This window comes from Sander vitreus, chromosome 13, assembly GCF_031162955.1.
Source record: "Sander vitreus isolate 19-12246 chromosome 13, sanVit1, whole genome shotgun sequence".
NCBI classification, from domain to species: Eukaryota; Metazoa; Chordata; class Actinopteri; order Perciformes; family Percidae; genus Sander; species Sander vitreus.
Window position 1 is genome coordinate 9,665,198 of NC_135867.1, and position 13,686 is coordinate 9,678,883.

General features: G+C 41.1%; 1 protein-coding gene across 2 annotated transcripts in view; it reads left to right on the plus strand.

The window, feature by feature from the left end:
• The window catches only part of dpysl3 (dihydropyrimidinase like 3), a 34,550-nt gene that overhangs the window by 9,219 nt on the left and 11,645 nt on the right, over positions 1–13,686 (plus strand). For both annotated transcript variants that reach the window (XM_078266029.1, XM_078266031.1), the window contains exons 2-8: positions 3,948–4,036; positions 6,241–6,425; positions 9,288–9,452; positions 9,558–9,619; positions 10,440–10,520; positions 11,651–11,719; positions 12,943–13,063. In XM_078266029.1, coding sequence (XP_078122155.1) covers positions 3,948–4,036; positions 6,241–6,425; positions 9,288–9,452; positions 9,558–9,619; positions 10,440–10,520; positions 11,651–11,719; positions 12,943–13,063 — 772 coding nt within the window. The remainder of the gene's footprint in view (positions 1–3,947; positions 4,037–6,240; positions 6,426–9,287; positions 9,453–9,557; positions 9,620–10,439; positions 10,521–11,650; positions 11,720–12,942; positions 13,064–13,686) is intronic.

Genomic DNA, 13,686 nt, shown 5'->3' on the forward strand with positions numbered 1-13,686 from the left:
TTCACAACATGCTATTGCTCAGGTAGGTTAGGGCAGAGCTGTGTAAAGCAAGTTCTTTTTACCGGATTGAATGCTTCAATGTACAAGAACAGAGATGCATTGTTATCTAAAGTTCTATTCAAATATCCAACCATAAACTGGGTGACACTTTATGAAATTCTGTTCAGTGGTATTTTTTATATACTGTTCATTGAAATTACAATTTACACTCTGTTTGTTAGAAATCATTACACACAGGCCTGAAATACAATATGGTGCCTTGCTCAAAGGCACCTGGCAGTGCCCAGGAGGTGAATGGGTATCTCTCCGGCTACCAATCCACACTCTGTACTTTGGTCCGTACTGGGACTTGAACTTGCAACCCTCTGGTTCCCAACCCAACTCCCTACAGACTGAGCTACTGCCACCCCTATAGTATATGAAATACTACGTATGTCTCGAACAGGCAGACAGTGACCAATGCATATCCCTTTTCCGGATTTTTGTGGGAGTTTTGAAATAAGGTAGGTTATATGAACTGGTTAAAATCAATGTCCAACAAGGATTCAGGAGGGAAGTGTGGGTAAGAATCAACTGAATTCAATACCCATTATGGTGGAAACAGCATTGATAGAGAAAGCAGTAGTCATCTATACTCAGATCATACATTTGCCACAACATGCATGAATTTCATGCTTGCCATTTAACCATCCTTGCCAAAGTCAGAGTTGCAACAAAAATTCACAGTATTATGACTGCAGTATCCGTTCATTACGTGGATGGTGCTGTCTTGTTAATGTTACAAATGATTAGGTTAAGGTCCCATAACAACATAATAGAACAGATGGTTTAACTCCAGCAACATCACAAAAGTTTGAGTTCTGTTACACAGTGAAGAAATGTACTGCAAATGGAAATCGTAAAACCGTAATGAACTAAATTCCTTTAATTTATAGTCGAAATAATGCAGAAAAGCTGAGAAATCATTTTTTTGAAAAATGACAGAATCCTGGAAACATTCTGAAACAATAAACAGTCCTATGACACACATTAACCACATAATCGTGGCGACATTGGGAATCAGCATTCTGTCACTTTGTAGTATACTTTCTATTAAATGTTGGAAATGTGGCGGTCTGTTTGTCATAGAGTCCAGGAAAAAGCCACAATAAATGGCCAGTCTGCATTTAGATTTATAATGTCAAACTAAAAAGTGTTAACGACAAAAATACCCATTAAAATAATGTGTATGCTATAATGTAATAGCTATGGGTGAAAGTTTGGTCACCCATACGGCCTTGCCAAACAGTCCTGCCATTTAGATTTATGTGTTCTTGAAATTGTTTGACTGTTAATATCTAGTTTTCCACTGACTGGAAATAACTCAAGTCTTGTATCAAATACAGTCCACAGGCAGGCATACATTATGTATGTCACAGGCAGCTGCACTAACAGGAATACTGAAATCAGCAGACTGATAGTGGTTGGGTTGTAATGGAAATGGAAAGCTATTGATTGTCAAATGATTGTGGTCTCTTGCATGCTGCTATAGGCCAGTGGGGAATATGTGTGTGTGTGTGTGTGTGTGTGTGTGTGTGTGTGTGTGTGTGTGTGTGTGTTTGTGTGTGTGTGTGTGTGACTGCTGAAGCACTTGAGTAAGGCACCCATGCATGAGGACACACCCCTCGCTGCAGTATTATAAATCAGATAAAAAAATCTTTACTCGTCTGATGCAGTCTTTTATAAGTGTTGTCAGTGCTGGCAGTTTATGGATTTTAACGTGCTGACTTTATATATGATTATATCTAAAGCCACCATTTTATCCATATCAGACTTAGAATCATATTAGAGAATAAGATGAAATGAAGTCAGGAGTATGTACTCCTTCAAGTTCATAACTAGAAGAATGAAGGAATAGTCTCTGAGCTAATGAACGACAGTGTTATTGCTCTACAGAATGATCTATGCTGGTGCTGTTCCCCAGCCACTGATGACTGTGTGTTGTAATAGGTTGCTTAGGGTGTGGTTTCCAGGGAAAGCTCTGGGCTCTGTTTTACACTACTCCATCACCATCTGCATCACATACACACACAAAGACACAATAAAACACACATTGCGTGTGATTATGAGCTCAGCAGATAGCGCTTGTATCATTTGAGCTACATTATACAAAACCATACTGTGCTTTTCCTCTTTTTTTCTGTTGTGGGAGGGTGTGGCTGCAGTTCATTATAATGATGAAACACTGGGTCTAAAGCCAGGGGTGTAAATCACTGCACACATGTGCTGTTGGGAAAATATGGAAGTATGTCCCTCTTAGCAGGGCAAAGAACTGAGTCTGGCCATAGAGTGTGAATGTATTACTGAATCTGCACTTGTTAAGGGTACAACAATATTTTCGTTTTTCATAAGTCATAAAGGTTGACTTTAACTACCAACAGACATTTGTTTCTCCAGAAATTCAAGAACTTTCTTCTTTTTCCCACACAGAAGATATATACTGTTCATGATGGGCTGTAACTTTTGATTCATTTACTATATTTGATATATATGTATTGCTCGTTTTGTCCCAACAGCCAGACCCCCAAAACATTCAACTTGAAATGCCGTAGCAGAGAACTGCTGCATATCAGACTACGATTCATCCAATCGTCATGTGGCCAGTCGATTAACCACCATCTTAACCACTTTGCCCAACCACCTGCACAGTTGCCCATCTACCAACTCCCCTCTTTCCATGTAGCCCCCCACCGTGTTCGACAGCCAGTTGTTCACTGAGGTAGCTATCCAACAAGTCAGCAAAACCAGGCGCCCAGTCTCCTCTCTAGTCGGTCTCCCTGCAGTCAACTTGTCGCCATGACAACGCCCTGCTAGAGTCAGTCCGTGGTGCAGCGGCAGCAGCAGATTTGATGTCTTACTGTGTGGCATCTTGGCAACGCCCCTATCAGACCACATTACGGAATGCAAGGTTGAAGGGTTCCTCAGATGTGACAATCCTTTATAGTTTCATTTTAGAGCACCAATCACATTTAGTGATAGGGATTGCTGTTTTCTCATGCAGATTAAAAAATATCCTGCCTCGTGAATATTGCCGATGGCGTTTGGTCTTTTAGATAAATGGATTGTACTGAGAAAATAACATCCACAGTTGGTGCAAAACAAAATCTGGATAACGTGGTTAAGATGTTAATCTGTGATCAGTTAAAAGCAGTTTCAGTTCTGCTTCCAACAGCAAAATGTCATCCTCCCAAAGGTTATCACCATGCCTGGTCCAGGTTATCTTAATGCCAGGGAATATAAATTACAGTGAAAGCTGAACGTCTATCTCTATGAATACCTTCTTCTGAAATTAGATTTCTTATTCATAATCGTATCATTACTTGAGAAATGTGAACCTCAGAAGTAGTTTCTGATTTTGTGAAGCATACAGGTGATCAAACCGGCACTCCCAGATTTCCCCGGTCAGTATTATGCCTTTTGCCGATACCATAATGCTGCTGACAGTAATGATGATTAGTCACTGTATTAGGTCAGATTTAAATGCGCAGACTAACCACAGAGCAGACAAGCAATACAGAAAAGCAGCACATCACTTTCAAATTCAAATTTTTGTTGAGTGCTACAAGAACAACATCCTAACATTTGGTGTGGCCTCTCGGGGACACATGTATGACAAAAGCTAAACTATATGTGGTGTGTTTACATGAGACAATACCTAGCCATGAATGAATGAATAAATTAGACATTGTTCATCTCCTCTGGGTGAAAAAAGGACATATTCAAACCACAGAGGAGTAGAAAAAGCTCTAAATATACAACAGAAATTATCTGGCTCAGTAGATTGTCCTCGAATTAAGCTTGCTTACTTGACAATGTTTCAAGCCAAAGTGGGTCTTTTTTGGAAGCAAATAACATTGAATCATAACATTTTTCTTGGCCCTCCTCTCTTCCCATCCCTTTCTCTACAGAGCGACAGGCTTTTGATCAAAGGCGGGAGGATTGTGAATGATGACCAGTCCTTCCATGCTGATATCTACATGGAGGATGGCCTCATTAAGTAAGTCCTTCGCTGACCTTCTTTCTGCTCTGCTTTTATTCATTCCCATTGGCTTTCATCCCCCCACTCGCTCTCAGGCTCATCATCTATTTGCTGTCTTTCAGTTTGTATATCATCTGTTTCCTCTCCCTCATGTTAAACTGCATCTTTCATATGAGAGTGCAGATCGCTGTTGCAGAAATTTACATATTTTTCATGATGTGTGCAAAATGTTAAGTCAGACATCTTGATCACTCCATCAGATGGGTTGGCCAGGTGAATTGGTGTAAATGTTAATGGGAAATTCTGGTTCCTTATGGTCATATCTTTATCCTTTTAGACTTTTCTCCCAATCGATTTGGGACACCTGCAAGAATTACATCAATTGGGGCAAGGAGCACGAGCCTACAGCTGTTCCATAAACTTCAATGTCACAGAGATAATCTTAATCTGTCTGACTGAAAATAAAAGGAAATGCAGAAAGTAGTCCCCTTGAAATCCCTACTGTATATAGTTTATGTTTCTCAAATAGGATTATTTTTATCATGACCAGTAGTTGCAATAGACAGAACTAGGAGACTATCAGGTTAACAAATCTTAATGACCTCAAATGTGAAGATTAGATTCATTATTAAAGGTCCCATGGCATGAAAATGTCACTTTATGAGGTTTTTTTAACATTAATATGCGTTCCCCCAGCCTGCCTATGGTCCCCCAGTGGCTAGAAATGGCGATAGGTGTAAACCAAGTCCTGGGTATCCTGCTCTGTCTTTGAGAAAATGAAAGCTCAGATGGTCCGATCTGGAATCATAAGGAGCAAGATTACCTCCCCTTTCTCTGCTTTGCCCGCCCAGAGAATTTGGCCTGCCCATGAGAAAGAGAGAGACATCATGGCTTTCAAACAAGCAAAGTGGCAGTTGGTCAAGGCCACATCCCCACCTCCACCTCTCTCCTCCTCAATAGCTACAGACACAGAAACTGGCTCTAGTGGCTGTAATTCTGCACCAAGGCTGAATTATGGGAAAGAGACTTCAGATACAGTATTAGGGGACCACTAAGGCCTATATAAAAGCATCCAAAGAGCACCATGTCATGGGACCTTTAATGTATGAATGTATGAATCTAATTCTGAGAAGAATGTGTAGAAGAAGGGTCATGCGACAGGTTAAAGAAAATGTTTTGACTTGAGACAGGTGACACAAGCTTGGTTGCATCACTCTCAGTTACACGGGGAAACTTTAAGTCAAATATTGCAGTCTTTATTAAACCAAACTAAATATATCCGTCTAATTGACTCCGACCCAGAATGAGTGATATGGAAACTTCAATGAATAAATGCATAAGCACAAGCTGCTTGATCATGCACACTTTGTCCTGCCAGCTGACCTGAGCCAAAAAGAAATGTATTGTTTCATTGGGTCAAGGACAAGGTATGGTGGTAACAGCCAGTCTAGGCCCCAATTTAATGTGCCACTATAAGCATGTCTTTGTCCCACCAGACAAGGTGAGGCTAGTTTGGGTGAGTTCCTCTCTCTGTGTCCTCTTGAATCAGTTTATCCTCTCTGTCACTCTTGTTTCCCCCTGTCCTGTTCTCTCTTGCTTTTCCAGTTATAGGCCCTTTGTCCCCACTGCCCCTTAGTGAGGCACTTCAGAGAGAGGCACCCATGAAAGGCCTGGTGTTGCATAATAAACACCCAGATGCCTGCTGGACCATTGGGCTGCTGGCAAACTCACAGAGACACTGGCTTCTGCCGGCCTTTCTGTCTGTCTGGCTGGCTTGTCTCCTCTATAAAGTCTGAACAACAGGATTTTGTTTAGCAGGGTTGAAATGTTGATGTGTTGGCATGGTGACATTGGGCTGCTTCAAGCGTGGCTGATGTTGATTTGGGCTCAGTCTAAAGTTAAAAATGTTTGCTTATGATTTAAATGTATTAGAAATATGTCTGCTGATATCAGATTTTGACAACCACATATTTAGAAAACGGCAATCTTCTGCACATCAGTGTTTAGGAATTGCTTGCTTTAATCATTTGCTGTGATCTTAATTTACTTGAAATTATATCAGCGTATTTTGAATGTAGTGACATCCAAGATTCATCTTCAATTCATTGTCATTGCATAGCACAAATAGTAATAGAATTGTTTTTTTTCTACTGTCCAAACATCTTTGTGGATGCAACATCACATCATCATACAATTATAACAATAATCTCTTCCCTCAACAGGCAGATCGGCGACAACCTGATCGTTCCCGGTGGGGTGAAGACCATCGAGGCCAACGGGAAGATGGTGATCCCTGGTGGCATTGACATCCACACCCACTTCCAGATGCCATACCGTGGGACCACAACCGTGGACGACTTTGCTCAGGGATCAAAGGCTGCTCTTGCCGGGGGCACGACCATGATCGGTAAGGGCTGTAGGAAAGGTTGTCCACACAGTAAAGTTGAATTTAGGATGGAGACTGAAGCTAAAAAGAGGGGGTGGGGGGAGAGGAGGGGAAGGAGAGCTGAGACCCGAACAAAGGAAAAGAGAAAGAGATGGGAAACGGTTTTGGTCTGTTTTGGGGCAGCTCTCCAAAAGAGGGCCATACAAAAGACTGAGTGTAAGGGGGGAGGATTGGAAGGGGGGGCTGGTGGGCATAGAGTGAAACACTGCTCCCAGGGAAATACAGCACCAGTGTCTGTCTTCATGCTCCTTGTCTATGTACAGCATGTGTGCTTCATGTAGCTGACAGACCAGGCCCTATCACAGCTAACAGCTGGTAGGCACCACAGTCTCATTAATACAAATTTTTAGGCTGGGTGCTGCTGTCTTGCACTGTGTTTAACCCGACACATTCACTAACAGACGTCCTACTGTAGTAAGCTCTTTTCATGGGCTCCATTCATAGAGGGATTATATTCCAGTGGGTGATGAATGAGAGAGAAAGTGAAAACATACTATGTTTTGTATCTGCCTCTGTGTATGGTATACTATATGTCTTTGCTAACAGATGATGTTGTGTTTGTGTGGCGGTGGACAGAAAAGTAGTTTAGATGGTTGACATAGTAAACAACAGTGTTGTTTTTTTGTGACTGCCATTTTCAGCTCTATCCTATTAACATGCAGAGACCAGATAAGCAGATTGGCTCATCTTTAATGAGATAAAGATGCCTGTCAGCTGCTGAGCCAGCAGGCGGTCTTATTTTATTACAGCTGAGTAAGTTAAAGCAGGATATTTTGTGCATGGTGATACTATTGTGTACTGTCTCACCATGAATAATTTCAGTGAAAACAGACACAAAAGATATTCCCCAAATATTCTTACAAGCATCCACAAATGCAAACACTGTTTTTTTAAAACAGTAAATAATGCAAATTCATACATTAGAAACCTTGTATTTTGTTATATTCATATTTTTATGTGCTTAAAGCGTAACTCTCGTCAAAATGCAACCTAGGGTCTTTTTGTGAATGTACCCGAGTCAAACTTCCGTTTAAAAGCATATTTAGGACGGAATCGCCACTTTTAAGATTTACCGTATTTTCGTTTTTCGGTCAAATGGCCTTTTGACTGGGAGTGCTAGGGCCACTTTTATGCTAGCCTCAAAATAGCTATTTTTAAAACACTAAGAAGGCTCGACACAACATGAAACTTTGCTCAAAGTATCACCAGGGGCTCTACACCTTAACGAAAGCATTGATAACATTGTTTGTGTACCTAGAGTTTACTAAAAAGAAAGGTTTTGAACAACTCACTGTAGCTCTTGTTGTTTCCGGCCGCTACCACCTCGGCAGTCAAAACGAATCGATATCCAAATGCGAATGAACGGACTCAATATGAGGCTCCTTTTTCAACTACGAGGTCAATATTGTTTTTCAATAAAGACAAAACAAGAAATAATCCGTGCATTTATATGGAACTAAGCTTTAGGAGCTTTCCATCTTTACTCTTCTCCCTGTGACGTTGGATTTGGAAATCGATTGTTTTTGACTAATAAAATGGCTGTGGCCAGAAACAACAAGACCTATGGTGAGTTGTTCAAAACCTTTCTTTTTAGTAAACTCTGGGTACACAAACAATGTTGTCAATGCTTTCGTTAAGGTGTAGAGCCCCTGGTGATACTTTGAGCAAAGTTTCATGTTGTGTCGAGCCTTCTTAGTGTTTTAAAAATAGTTATTTTGAGGCTATCATAGTAGTGCCCCTAGCACTCCCATTGAAAAGGCCATTTGACCGAAAAGAAAATACGGTAAATCTTAAAAGTGGCGATTCCATCCTAAATATGCTTTTAAATGAAAGTTTGACTCGGGTACATTCACAAAAAGACCCTAGGTTGCATTTTGGCGAGAGTTACGTTTTAAGCATAATTGTTATATGCTTATTTTTGTATTTGTTTGAGCTAATCGTGACCATAGTTTTTGGACATTTAAGTTCTTGGTCTATTAATTATATATTGAAATATATGTTTCTAAATAACATGATCTAACACAAGAACTTCCAATTGTTTCAGTCACTAAAAGCGTGGGTGATCCCATCAGGAACAATCCACTTGTCTTGTGTGCCAAACTTTAATCCAAATAATTGATCGTGGTTACATAACCAAAAGCAAAAGTGACTCGGAAAATATCCGCAGTTGAAGTGGCCCCATATTCATCAAGGACACTGGCTCCTGGACAAAGATGTTCAAAATGTAATGTGACATCTGACAAGGTTGGTCCCCACTGGCTGAGCACTGCAGGCACTCAGACAGACAGCTGATCGTGCAAGATAAACAATACAGGGAGAACATAGAAACACCAGCAGACAAATCCTGATATGACCCTGTCTTCTTCTCCCTATGTGTGACTACCCCAACCCACTCTGTCACTTCTTTGTCTGTCTATTTATTTCACCTGCCACCTTTCCTGTCTGCATCCATCACCTTCTTCCTCTCCTAAAACCATTTTCTCCCTACAAACTTCTCTTCTCCTCCCCTCCTCCCCTCCTCCCTTCATGTCCCTTCATTGGCAGTGGTGGCCTAAAGGTTAGAGAAGAGAGCTTGTGACCGGGAGGTTGTCCCCGACGGGATAAAATCTGGGTGGGGAAAGTGAAAGAGCAGCGCTTGTCCCTCCCTCATTACCACCACTGAGCCCTTGAGCAAGGCCCTTAACCTCCAACTGCTCCAGTGGAGCTGCTCAGTGGTCAGACAAAAGAGAGGCTTCCTCTCAGTGAACCTTCCCTGAATAAATAAATAAAGGTTAAAAAAAAAAATGTCTCTGTCCTCTCTCCTCTACCATCCACCTCCTCCAGTGGACCATGTGATCCCAGATCCCGGCTGCAGCCTGATGGCGGCCTATGACCAGTGGAGGCAGTGGGCCGATGAGAAGAGCTGCTGCGACTACTCCCTCCATGTGGACATCACCCACTGGAACGACAGCGTAAAGCAGGAGGTGGAAAACCTCATCAAGGAGAAAGGTAGGCTGTGATGGCATAACATAGCATCTACTTACCAATTTTATATCCACCGTTGACCTTTTTAGGGGGGTTTAAGTAGCATTTTAAAAATGTTCTTTGTTACAGGTGTGAACTCGTTCCAGGTCTACATGGCTTACAAGGACTACTACCAGATGAGTAACAGTGAGGTACAATAACTTGAACTTAGTGTACACTTTTTCTTTATCCATACTGGCAGTAAAGAGATGGAAGGCAAAATCCACAGTTCTCCCTTTGTGACTAAAGGCACAAGCTAATATGAGGCTTCTGTAGTCTAACTTTATGTTCCCTTTTATCCTTCCACTGCAGCTCAGAAAGTAGAATTGTGTCACAAAGCTTGAATTTTTGTACTACAATGCAACTTTTGATGATTTCTGCTTAATTTCACTATGTCAGACTAGTGAATATCTAATATTAGCTTTACGCAGAACGAGGACTGTGGCATTTCCCCCCATTCCTTAAATGTAATCTTTTTAGCTCCCTTGAAACACCCTGTCCTCATGTAACTTGTAGCCTGTGATGCATAGTGTGAGTTCATACTGTAATTCTTGCTGGTAAATGTAGAAAAGTGTAAGTCCAGACGGTGTGAGGCATGCCTTTGTGTTTCTCATGCAGCCATAGCTAATTTGGTTGCTCAGGGGAGCACATGAGGCATCTGAAATAGTCCAGCTTGAAAAACTGATGTCATGCAGCTCACCAAGGAACTGTGGTGCAGCAACATAACAGTAACTCCAGCTCATCCCACATGAGTTTAACCTTTTCTGGAGACCACACACAATAATTGCAGCGTGTCGTGGTAGACATCATGTAAATTGTGGGCTTCTTTTAAATTGTGGCTTGAGGGTGACCCCCAGAATAAAAAGGAGTGTCTGATTCTTGTGTAAACAGCCCGGCAGGGTTTTTAAATATAAATACAGTGCCACTGTAATTGTTCACTGTTTCTGTGTTTCTGTTTTTTTTTTTCTCCAGCTCTATGATATATTTACCTTCTTGGCGGAGAGGGGAGGCATCGCTGAGGTCCATGCTGAAAATGGCGAGATCATCGCTGAGGTAAAGATAGATAAACTGACAGTTACAGTTTTTCTTCCCATTTCTCCCCCGCCTCATACCATCTCTTTAATGACTTGTCTCATGTCCAACTCTGTGATCTGCTTTGGTTTAATGTGTTTTATGTCAGTTTAGTTCACCTTTCTGCTTGAGCCTTATCACAGTGCATCTTCACTACCTACAGACTAAACACACTGTCACCGATGAGAGGGTGGATGTGTTTCCTGTAGGACACTAATGTGTGGGTGTAGTTTACCCAAATGAAAGTGAATGTGAACTGTAATAGTCGGTGGATTGAGAGGGTTGGTATTAGTCAAAGCTCCAGACCATGCCTGGATCCTGTCACTGGGTGTGTATGTGCATATGCAAATCCCAGATCTCCTGTCTAGTCTTAAACTAGGACTTTGAGGGAGTCTGATTTCTATCAACTTTAAGACCAAAAACATCTAAACCGCCAGATTATGTCATGCCCTTATTTTACTTTAGAGCTCCTGAGACAGAGAGTTCTTGTTTAGACCTGTTTGTGATACACATTGTTAGTGCTGGTACAGAGGACAACAAGTGACAAACCATGGCTATGTGCTGAAACCATTGCCAAAGTGTGTAAAGCTGCTGTAGTTCTTTGGACCACTAGATGCTTGCTTGAGGAACATTCTGTCTTTAACTTTCATTTTCCTTTCAGAAATATAAATACAAAATTCAATAAAGAGAATTTCTCCACATAATTTAAGTCTAAAAATAATATAGACTTAGGAAATAAACAGTCAAAGGGGGCAAAGAGCGCAACCTCCTCAAGCTTTTCAAATAAACGCTTGTCTCTAAGTCTGACCTAAAAGTAAACAGAAATGAACCTCATGGATTAGCTACAGTAGCAGTACAGTATATGGAGAGCAAACTGTCCTGTCCAAGCAGCAGTGGCCGCAGGCACACCACCAGTTTCTTGAGTTACAAGTTGTCTTGCGGGAATTTTCCTGCATCTTTACGAGAGAGAAGCAGAAACAGAATATCATGTTGGAGTGTGACCAAAACTTTACATTAGCCCGAGCACTCAAACCACTAAACACTAAAAAATAGTCCCACATACAGTATACCTATGAGCTAAGCAGTCTACTTTCTGCGTGTTTGTTCAACAGGAGCAGACCCGCATGCTGCAGATGGGTATCACTGGACCAGAGGGACATGTGCTCAGCAGGCCAGAAGAGGTATAAAACACACACACACACACACACACACACACACACACACACACACACACACACACACACACACACACATACACACCTACACAATTTTTATATTTATATATATATAAATTGTGTAGGTATAGGTGCATATATATATACTATGCACCTATACACATTACATTCAGTTATTATAAACATGTAGTCATGAACATTTTGAAGACTGAAATAGCCAAGTCTATTTGTCTTGATACTTTTTATTGAGACATTGAGTGTTTTTAATGTTTTTTGATACCTTTTATGTTTGCAATGACGTTCTTGGACTGGTCTTCACACACATTGTTCTTGCTACACACGTGGTTTCAGACACATTAGAGGCGTTTGGGTGAAAATGCTCTGGTTCCCCCAATTGTTGCCGCTAATGATCCTTCAACAAACATTGAAATGAAAGCCACGCTCTCAACTCAGAAACTTGTCTGCCTTTAGCTTGACTGGGATTTTCCACTCTGTGGTTCAGCAGGGTGAACTTGTCCCACCAGTCTCATAGTGTCATGCAGTTATTGTAAGTGGAGTCTTAAGAATCAAAAGCCAGTAACATACTTTAATTGAGCAGATACCTAGTTAGATTAGTGGTTTATTAGTGTCTGCTGTCCTGTTTGGTTTTAAGTTCTTGGTTATTCGACCCATGTTAGGCTTGTGGACTACAACACAATAATCAAGTGTTTGTGCATAAAGGAGACAGCCGTCAAATCTGGAGGCATACATTGGCCCTCTACTGGAATTATGTTTCCATTTTGCATTGAAACTTGTTTTTTTGTTCTTGCTCGCTGACTATCACAAACATGAAAATATAGACATGGACATTTTATAAATGTTATCACAATAATGTAAAAAAAAAACATAATTAGGTGAATGAGCATGTGGCGCTCTCGTCTGACCTCGCTAAAGTTTATTTTAACATTTGTTTGCTCTCATGAATTTCATAAATTTACTCTCATGAATTAATCTCATGAATTTATTTTGAACTACCCTAACTTAATGTAACTGAATAAATCCCTAACCTTTCCAGTTTATGTTAAAATTACAAGCTTCAACTTGTCATTTTGGATAAAAATGAATTATTCAAATAACACGGCTCCATAAATACATAGTTTGCTGTGGTTAACATATTTGAAGTTTATTTGAGAAAATCCTAATGGGAAAAACATGTCCAAGTCAACCACAATGTGCTGTCCCTTCTGTAGCTGGAGGCAGAGGCCGTGTTTCGTGCCATCACCATCGCCAGCCAAACCAACTGTCCTCTCTATGTGACCCGGGTCATGAGCAAGAGTGCTGCTGACATCATCTCACAGGCCCGGAAAAAAGGTAAAGAGCAGCATTTGGATTTCACTGCACAAGGCAGAATCTTTTAAAGCTGCGCTATGCAGTTTTGGCAATTTCTTCACTGTTTTCTCGCTTTTTGCTCACAGGTTTCTCTATAGAGCTCCCCCTACAGCTTCGGAATATATATTTGGCAACACTATGTAAAAACTTGCTCGGTCAGTCTGCCGTTTCCTCTTTCTCTGTTCCTCCGACAATGCTTTCCTAGCTTTCTGCTTCTTTTTTGCCATGACGATAGTGTGAAAAACTCCATCGCTACCTTGTTCTTGCTAGCCGGTTCCTGGATGGGGGTGTGTATGTGTGCAGTGCCTAAAGCAATTTGTTGTCCTGACGCTGAGGCTCGCCGGCCAAAAGTTGCAAGGGTGGTTTTTCTGCTCACAGGCGCTAGGGGGAAGCGAGACGACCACCATTCAACCCGAAACAAGTCATATAACCATTCCAATAACTCCAATGTGTCATTAAAACAATGTATAATCTAGGAAAAGAACATGATGATTCATGATGTCAATTTAAGAAATTTGCATTCCATTTTTTGCTCTGAATATTGTACTTTGGTATTTCACTCTTACTCATTGTTTGCCATCTTTCTCTTGGATTTCGGAGGCATT